Source organism: Octodon degus, unplaced genomic scaffold (genome assembly GCF_000260255.1).
Source record: "Octodon degus isolate 3935 unplaced genomic scaffold, OctDeg1.0 scaffold00042, whole genome shotgun sequence".
NCBI lineage: Eukaryota > Metazoa > Chordata > Mammalia > Rodentia > Octodontidae > Octodon > Octodon degus.
In genome coordinates this window covers 12,986,091-12,996,226 of record NW_004524618.1, presented here as the reverse complement: position 1 = coordinate 12,996,226, position 10,136 = coordinate 12,986,091, and the positions used below count along the sequence as shown (strand labels likewise).

The window sequence follows — 10,136 nt, the reverse complement described above, 5'->3', positions numbered from 1 at the left end:
CCCCAGCAGACCTAGGGTTCTGTGTCTGCCTAAACAGGCGCTTTAATCCCCTGAGCTATCTGGCCAGCCCTTATAGTTTTTTGTTTCTGAATGAGACATGGTCTCACTACCCAGTTCAGGCTGGCCTCGGACTCAGGGATCCTCCCTCCTCAGACTCCTTCGTGCTAGGATTACAGGCAGGTCCCACCACTCCTGGCTTCTATAAAACGCAGTCCTGTACTAGTAAGGGCTAAAATGATTTCTTATGCTTATTATTTCAGAACAGTTTATAAAAAGCAAAAATTTGCACACAAAATTGAACAAGTGTAACTTTTTAAATAGGAGGCATATTAAGTATATATGGCAAAGGGAATTTTCTGAAATGGTCCTAACAAGTCTGGATTCATTTCCGCAAAAAGGATTAGTGTGCTGTGCTGTAATTACCACATATTACTAATGAGACTATCTAAACCTCCAAACATGTTTTCATGATTTTCTACATCTTCAAGAGAAATAGAAGTAAAACATTCAGGGAGCCACAAGTATAGGAAAGATAAAATATAAACAGAAGCATCAAGTTCTTCATCTTCTAACAAAAATCAAAATTTAAATTTATCCTCCAAACCTCTTTCATCTCTGAAATAAAAAAGAGTAATAAGAAGAGGAAGCTAGGAACCGACTTCACTCATAAACTCAGATTCTCAAGTTGTCCTTCACCTGTGAAGAGACAGTGCAGGCAGTGGCGGTAAAAGCTTCAAGCTGCTCCCCAGCAGCCTTTGAACCCTGACCTAAGGGACCGGCCCGGCAGTCTGCAGGTAGTGGATTTCTAGGCCCATTCAGCCTCACTGCTGAGACTGTCAATAGAAGTGCCATTCTCTGATGTAGACAGCTCTGCGCTAAGAGCTGGTCTAACAATCACATCACATAGCCTGCCAAACAGGAAAGGGACAGCATTCTGGCACCACTGACCTGGGACAGAAGTGAACCTGAGGCTGGGGCTAAAACGCGCCAGTTCTAACATTCATCACAGGCTAATCCTCCACCCTGCCCTATGTGCATGCCTGGCTTAAAGGAAGTTCAGCTTGTCACAGGAAAAAAAAGAAAGGAAAAATGTGCAACTATAAAAATGAACCACAAGATGGTGCTAGCATCACAGTACAGAAGCACAACAGCGACATGAAAAGCATTTAACACACCAGGTCTTCATAAGCTTTGGAACCTTATGCGGGTGCACTGCTTACTTGTTCCTTTTCCTACCACTGAAATTTTGTTATTTTGTATACATTTAGGGTTTGGTTGTTGCTCTTGTGTATAAGTACAAAGGTCTTACTTTTTTTTTTCTTCATAAAAACAATATTAAACTTGAAAAAATCCTCAATTCCATTTTTTTCCCCTTCCCTTCCTAGTGGCCCAACTTCCTGGAACATCCTGACCTGACCAAGCCCTGGCAAACCTCATACAAATACTGAAGAAGAAAGAGAGCGGGAGAGGGGAAGAAGCAGGGGGAGGGGAGGGGAGGGGAGGAAAAAAGGAGGGAGGGGAGGGCGAGGGAGAGAAAGTAAGAGAGGAAGAGAGGACAGGGAGGGAAAGAGGGAGGGAGAGGGAGAGAGGGAGGGAGGGAAAAGGGAGAGAGAGAGAAAGGACAGCTGAAACATGAGTTCTAACACATGAACAGGTTATTAAATAGCCTGGCATGAAGACCTGGAGGTGGACAGCAGCGAATGCAAAGGCTCAGGACGCAACATGAACCTGAGTGCTTAGTTCACCGGGTTCCGGTCCTGTCTCCAGCAGCTGCACAGCGCAAAGCTATATCGTGTGGTCTCCCTCGCCTCCACTTCCCCACTTCAAAGTGATTGGAACTCCTCTGAAGCCAACACACCTAACAATCTAGACTACAGCAGCCAAACATAGGCCAGAAAAAGCCCCAAATCAAGAGCAATGGAATTAGGCCAGTGAACAGGACCTTCAGGAATAACAACAGCTCCCAGCACCATAGAACATTAAGATAAATGTTACCATCTCTCACGGTCTCACAATCACAATCAGAGATTTCAGCCTGAGCCCTTTAAGCCTTTTTTTTTTTTTAGAAGTAAACTTTATTTTTTTTCACAGCTGATTAATAGGACAGTTTTGATAATACATTGTACATTGTTATCTTCTTAGTGGTTATCCACAGTACAAGCAGCAGACAGGATATTCTGTACAAACACTGTTAGTACAACTCTTCTCTTTGAATTAAGTGAAAGTAGCTGTAAATTTATCCTATTTTGTATATATAAATACAAAATGATCATTCCTTTCTATCTTTTTTTATTGTCAGAAGTGAATATTCTATTGGCATCTAAATTTTAGTTTATTTTTTTTCCCAAAGTTTTATTGATAAACATATAGCAATGAGGCAGTTTCAAATCAAATTGAGTACAGTTTCAACAAATAATACACTGCATATATTCTTCTTAGTGGTTAACTGCTGTACAAGATGCCCTTTAAGCCTTTTAAACAGATATTTAGCCCTTTACAAGTTAAATTCTAGAGTAGGTCACTGTGAGTACCAGATCATTATTCTCGATTTCCAGATGATACACGTGGCGATCCACTAAAACTCTACCGAGCTTTCCTCTCCAGCCATGGCTTAGTAAGGGACATTTGACTAACACGCCAGGTTAAAATAGTGGAAAATGGATAAAACGTGTGAAGCAATTGCTTTAAAAGTTCAGACCATGGCTAGCAAAGCCTGCAATTCCTTTAAGAGAAACATATAAGATTATCCTCCAGCAGCCATGGCGCTCTGCCTGGAGGTAGAGGCTTAGCTGAAGACAACAGGCTGCTGAATTCAGAGGCAGACCCCAGGGCTTAGTGCTGCTGAGAGGAGTGAAATTCAGCTGCACGACAAGAAGGGAGCCAGCTGAGGAGCTCCAGAAAGCCACCCCTGGGGAGTCTGTGGCTGAAAATAAATTTGCATATTTGCATATGCAGAGGGCTCACAAAGAACAGGTGTTAGGAAAGCTATGGGGTCAAGTAAGGACTCTGGTCTGGCCACAAAGGAAGAGTCCCACCAAAGAGGGAACAGCACTTGTGGACACTCCCTCATTCAAATGAAGCCACACCTTATTTAAAGGCAGGGCAGGTCCTACCAGCTTAACAACAAATGTAGAGCACCATCCGATCTGCACCAGCATCATCCAGCCAACTGAATGAAACTCAGCATGGTCCAAAGCACGCTCTGTCTACAAGGCAGCGTCACACCCACACGTGCAGAAACTGGTTCTTAGCAAGTTGAAGACTCAGCTACTGCAAAGATGTGTGGCTTCCAAAGGATGTAATGCAGGGATACACGGATATACAAGTGTACCTGTGATACTCACATTTCATCAGAGGAGAAGGATGCTTAAGAAAAACAACGGCTGGGCTGGGGATGTGGTTCAGCAGCAATGAACCACTTGCCCAGCACTTGAGAGGCCCTGTGTTAGCTCCCCAACACTAAAAACAAAGTGGAAAAAGAGGAAAGAAAGAGAATAGCTTCCCCAGAGGGTGATTTAAAAGGTTGAGATACACTGTTTCTTAAGGAAAAAGCTACAGTCTACTTTTGTAAAACAGGAAACACAATATCAAGTGTAGAATAAATTACTATAAGACAAATTAATCACTAGACCAATTATTTAACTACAACATGAGCACAACATGCATATTTGTCATTAATTTTTAATAATAGGAAACACAAAAATACCAATTTTATCAAATTTATTCAATATGAGAACCAACTGTGCTAAATGATACCTATCTGACCAACACTTGGGGCAGCCAGCACATAAACAAGTGACATTCAGGGTAAACTGTTGGTGATTAAAAAGCCTAGAGGCTGGGGAGGTAGTGTGGTGGTCTAAGTGCCTGCCTAGCAAGCACAAGGACCTGGGTTTGATGCCTAGTACCACATGGTGCCCTACTGGCTGGCGAAACCATGCATGGTGGTGCACGCCTGTAATCCCAGCACTGGGGAGGCTGAGACAGCAGGATCACTATGAGTACAAGCTGCATAGTGAGACCTTGTACCAAATAAATAAACAGATAAATAAATAAATCTTTATAAATAAAATTTAAAAACCTAGAGATTGAGCTGGATTTTATTCATCAGATAATGAGGACTCTAGCATGCTGTGCAATGGGATGACACACTGTTTACAAGTCAGCATCTTAGAATGACAACTCTGGGCGGGGGTGCAGGGTTTAGAATTAGAGAAGACCCAAGTAGGAAAGACTGCTATAATCACTCAGAAGGAGAAGCTACAACGGTTTCCAGTAGCGGAAAGGAATGTGAGATATTTAAGTGACAAGACTGCTAATGCTTAGTGACCAATTAGATATGGAATGTTACGGATAGAGACAAATTAGAGGTAACTCAGAAATGATCGGTTCCTATAGAAGCTGAGTATTACTGTCTTAGTTACTTTCTCATTGCTCTGACACCCACAAGTTAAAGGAGGAAAAGTTTATCTTAGCTCACGGTTTGTAGAAGTTTCAATCCCGAGCCGGCTAGCTCCAAGGCAGGAGAGCATGACGGAGGAACAAGGAAGAGGAGAAACTGTCCAGGGCAGGGCAGGCACAAAACAGCAAGCAATGAGTCTTTCCTTCCCTCTTATTCCAGTATGGCTCTAAGGCTCCTGGCTGGTGCCACCCACACCCCGGGTGGATGCCTTCTGACTTCAGGAAATCCAGTCAGCCATACACAGAACTCTGTTAAGCCAATCAGTGGGCTAATCCAGTTCTACACACCCAGTCACTCCCCAAGGCCCACCTATGAGTGCACGAGGCTTTGTGGAAACATCTAGATGTAAACCACCACACAAGAGACCCTGGGGGAGGGCTGTCTAGTAAGTAGTAAAAAACAGGAAGCTAGAGCTGTGAAGAGACCTGTACTGGAGCTATAGGTTCCTGTATACGAGGGCACTGAAGCCACACGAGTGGCCAAGAGGTCATCGAAAAAGTGGAGCAAGTGGAAAAGTCTTTGGTATTCAAATATTAAGATCAGCCACAGCGTAAGGGCCTAAGAAAGCAAGTAAGTGAACCATGAGGGATGGCACTGTCCTCTGTTTCTCCCCAAAGGCACAAGTGTGTCCCAAAAGGCAGCAGGAACATGCCACCAGCCCGGGCAACAAGCAAGAACCTGTCTCAGCCCCCCACTGGCTTCTTACCAAACAAGACTAAAAACTAAGTACCACCCTAGCCTGCCACACCCCGCGAGACCTTTCTTCCGCCTGCCTCTGCAACCACTCATACTTCTCTCATGGAAGCCACAGCAAACACCCTAACAAAAATAGTCATAATCACCCTTGTGATCATTCCTAATCCATCTCTTGCTTTACTTTACTAGTTTTACTCGATGTGTATTTGCTTATGTGTCTAGTAGATTCCCCAGTAGACAGATTTTATGCCAATAGAATATAAATTCCATGCCGGCAAAAACTTGACTTTGTTCACTGCTGTACTCCAGCACCTAGGACAGTGTCTGACATATTGTAGTACTCAAGAAAGACTGGTTGGAGGGAGCCCTTCATCATTTTTTTTTTTTTTTTCCGGAACTGAGGATTGAACTCAGGCCCTCGTGCTTGCCAGGGAGGCACTTACTCCACTGAGCCATCTCCCCGGCCCCCACCCTTCATCAGTTTGAGCCTCTTAGTTGTGTCATGTGTAAGTATGGACATAATTTCCATCTCCTCTGTTTACTTTTCATACCAGAATTGAAATCTTGTGTGAAAATACTTCATAAACTATAAAACCATTGAACAACAGACATGGTGCTAGTCAGGAAAAATGTGCTTTGACAAGGTAGAAGACAGCTGTGGAAATACAGTTTGTTGAAATGTACTCATATACTGTATAGGCATAAATATATATATATATATGCATAAATATTTCATAATAGCCTAGAGCCTAAATTTTAAGTTCATAGTTGTTGATTCCATTTTTCTTTATAATAAAAAATATACTTATCCAAGAATAGAATTTCCAAACACCTAAAATAAAGGATGTTACTCAGTATTAACCTCTTTAGGAAACAAAGTAGAATGGACATTAGGTTAGACAACATAATAAGCCACAGAAATAATATAACTTCAGAAAAAAAAAATAAATAAAAAGATTAAACAGTGTCCTGGGCTGAACAGTGCCTCCTGTAAACTTCTATGTTGGAGACCTAATCCCAAGGCCTGAGAATGTGACTGAATTTAAAGATAGGGTTTTTAAAGAGGTAATTACGTTAAAATAAGGACATTATTCCGGGACTTAATGACTGGTGTCCTTATAAAATAAGACAGACACATGCAGAAGATTGGGTGAGAAATACAAAGGAGCTATCTACAAACCAAAAGAAGAGGCCTCAGAAAAAGCAACCTAGAACTGAGACTTTCAGCCTCCAGAACTTGGAGAAACACATTCTGCTTAATCTATCAAGACTGTGGTACATCATTATGAGAGCTTAACAGACTAATACTTAGTTTTTCTAATAGCCAGTAGGGGGAAAAAAAAAGAACAAAACTATTTCGAAAAAAGAAAGAAAGAAAAAAAAAAAAAACTCTTTGGAAAAGGACTCCACAAAAGAACATTGGAGTTGTCAAACTCTTACATCAATCCAACTGTCTCACACACCTCCAGAAGAAGCCATCCTCTCACAAAGTAGTTAGAGAAGGTTTCACCTGGCTCACAGGACAGAAGCTAAGTACTAACATTCTTTTCTGAATTCAGCCCATAACGGATTCCATTTTCTTTATTAGTCAAAGCACAGTTTAACAGGCATTTGCAACAGGGTCTACGGATGACTGAAGTCTCACATGTCCTCCGCAGGTCCACACGGTGAGCCCTGTCTGTGGTCTACTGGGAGCTGGGGAACTTATGGAGTCCAGTGGAACACAGTGAGGTCACGGGGTCCTATTCAGTGTTCGTGACAGGACACTGACTGTGCTGCCTCTCTGGTCTGTTTCGCTGCTTCCTGGACACCATGAGGTGTGCAGACTTGTTCTGCCTAATCCCCGCCAAGGTGCTCCGCTTTGCCTCAGGCTCAGAGCAGAGCTAACTGGCCATGGGCAGAAGCTCCGATGCTGTGAGCACAAGTAATCCTTTCTCCTTCCACAGGTACCTCAGACATTTTGTTAAAGTGATGGAAAGCTGACTCGCACAATGACTAAGGCAGCGCATCCCAACTTCCAAGGAAAAGATCCATTAAAAATTAAATCAATATGTGTGACTATGAATCACCCCACATCCAGACTCTCGTAAAGAAAGGTACACTGGAGCCTAGAGGGTACAACCTCCGAACATAAAACACCGAAGGGGGGAACAGACCTGATAGGATGCTTCCTTTCCAGTTCTTGACTTACTTTATGAACCCAAACCCCAGATTCAGAACACAGCTGACTTATGTGGAGCACGTGACATCCATCACTCACAGGTAAGGCTTGGATTGTTCACGTGCATCTTATTTGTCCTGTAAACTTACATGAAATTTACTTACTAAAATCCTCACTTCCTGCACTACCCTGAATACCACCTGTTAGCTACCACTGGCATTAACTTCCTTTTCATTTTACTAGCAGTTTTTATAAATATTTCTATGTTTCTTTAAAATGTCTACTTTTCATTCTATAGTACATATAACATAAAACTTGCCATCATAACCATTTTAAAGTGTACAGCTTAATCATCTTAAATACTCACAGTTTAATTTGACAGAGGACTTTTCACCTTGAAAAAGTGAAATTCCATGTCCTTTAAACAACTGTTTTCCCCTCTCCTCCCCTGTTACTGGCAACTACCATTCTACCTTCTGTTTGTCTGAACTTGGCCACTCCAGACACCTCATGGAAGTGAAATTATAAAATACTTGTCTTTGTGACCAACTCATTTCCTTACTATAATGTTCTCAAGGTTCATCCACATTATATAGCATGTGTCAGATGCTCTTTCTTTTTACAGGCTGAAGAATATTCCACTGTGTATAGAGACATTTTGTTTAGCCATTCATCTACCTATGGGCACACAGGTTTCTTCTACCTCTTTGGTAGTATGAAAATGCTGCTATAAACGTGAGTGTACAAATAACTCTTTAAGACCCTGTTTCAAACTTTTTTAGATATATACCCTAAAGTGGGATTTGTCTTCTACTTTAATTACTGGCAAAGTTAACATCATGCCTATACATTTTTTTTTTTTTTTTTTTGCGGAACTGGGGATTGAACTCAGGCCACTGCGCTTGCCAGCCAAGTGCTTATTCCACTGAGCCATCTCCCCGGCCCCAGCACAATAGTCATTTCTTTTTTTTTTCTTTTTGCAGCACCAGGGATTGAACTCAGGCTCTTGCACTTGCCAGGCAAGCGCTTATTCTACCGAGTTATCTCCTCGGCCCACATGCCTATAAATTTATATTTTAAATTTGGTATGAAATGGGTAGAGTTAGGGCTCACAAGATAACTCAGCAGATTAAGCACCTGCCTAGGCAAGCTCAGGGAGCGGGGTTTGATCCTCAGCACCACATGTCAAGCCAGCCCCGCCCTAGGCATACTGAGCCAGCCAACAAGACCGGGAATGGTGGTGCATGCCTGTAACGCCGGCACTGGGAAAGCTGAAAACAGGGGAATTACTGTAAGTCTGCACTCCATAGTAAGACCCTGTACCAAATACATTTAAAATAATAATAAAAAAAATAAAATAAATACAGTGGGTAGAACTGAAAACCAGATATATAGGAGGCAAAAACAAAATGTTCTTATGCCATAAACAAATAAATGATCACTTATTGAAATAACAAATTGAAAGTACAGGTAGTTCCTTTTATGTTTTTGATGGAAGTATATCCTCTTAAGACTAAATAAATCTAGGAACTCATTCCAGAAAACAATTCACACAGAAACTTGCAACCAGAGGTAAGCACACAGTCGCGGGAGATCTGGGGCCCCTAAGTCCATCTGAGGACACCGCTTCCTAAAGCACACACACTCTGTAAGGCCAGATACAGGGTCATGAAATCCCAGCGAATACTATCCAGACTCAGAGGGCTATATGATTTGGATGTACCATGAATAATGAATCCAATGTACCTTAAGTTCCACTAAAAGCTGTCTCTATAACCATTAAATCTCTAACTCATAAATAATGAAGTTCCTTCTTTTTTTGTTGAGACCCTAAAGACTATGTACTTAATAATGATTAACAAGAAAACAACGGAAGAAGTAAGTGAAAATTCAGTTCAAAAATTAGTAAGTATGACGAAGGAATTTAACTCACAAAATCTGTTTCCAGTTTTCCCATTTCTTGCTTGTAGCTTCTCATTCTGTTGCTGTACATTCCTCGACTTTGGGGGGGTATCTCTCGGACTTCCAAGTCCATCTGTTCAAGCTAGAAGGTAGAGAAAAAGCATGATTTAAACCATATGCTTGTTCTTTATTTGACAAACACTTAGAGCTGAACACATTTAGTTCCAAATCCTCATTTTACAGCTGAAGAATCAGGCACAAAGTGCTGACTGCCCAAGATTAAATGACAGTGAAACAACTTCTGCGCTTAACTTCTGTTCCATTCAATGAGTGACATGCCAAGTGCAAAGCCGCTTACCTTGTTAGGACTTTCTATCAAACTTATACGTTAGTTCAAATATTTTCAATAATTTGATTTCAAAAAACTTGAAATAGCTCACTCAGTCCAGTCTGTCTACTCTTCTTACCATTAGCCTTCAGAATGATGGGAAGATAAGCCAAATCATTACTGCCCGTGAGTAATACATGCCACACCAGCCCCGGGAGCCAACACATGCTATCAACCTCCAGTCTAACTACACTTTATAACCACACCGACAAGGAGTATATGGATTCAATACTATGTTAGATCACACATAATTTATTGAAATCACAGTGGGGCACTTTTTAGCAACTGTCATGATATAACACAAGAGAGTTCAAGAGGTGGCAACGGAGACATACTACAACAGTTCAGAACATGGTCTTTGTAGTGAGACACCGGTGTGCACATCATGAACCCCACCACTTAATAGGCCTAGAAATTGAACAGGGTTCTTTCTCATCTCTCTGCCTTAGTCTCCTCATTTTTAAATGAGTAGTTCCTTCCTAGGGCAGCTGTAAAGATTAAATGAAGGGATTCTTGTAATATTCTTT

General features: G+C 41.7%; 1 protein-coding gene across 5 annotated transcripts in view; it reads right to left on the bottom strand.

The window, feature by feature from the left end:
- Positions 1-10,136, bottom strand: part of Vti1a (vesicle transport through interaction with t-SNAREs 1A) — a 417,285-nt gene that overhangs the window by 372,681 nt on the left and 34,468 nt on the right. For all 5 annotated transcript variants that reach the window (XM_023715604.1, XM_023715605.1, XM_023715607.1 and 2 more), the window contains exon 3: positions 9,253-9,363. In XM_023715604.1, the coding sequence (XP_023571372.1) occupies positions 9,253-9,363 (111 nt within the window). The remainder of the gene's footprint in view (positions 1-9,252; positions 9,364-10,136) is intronic.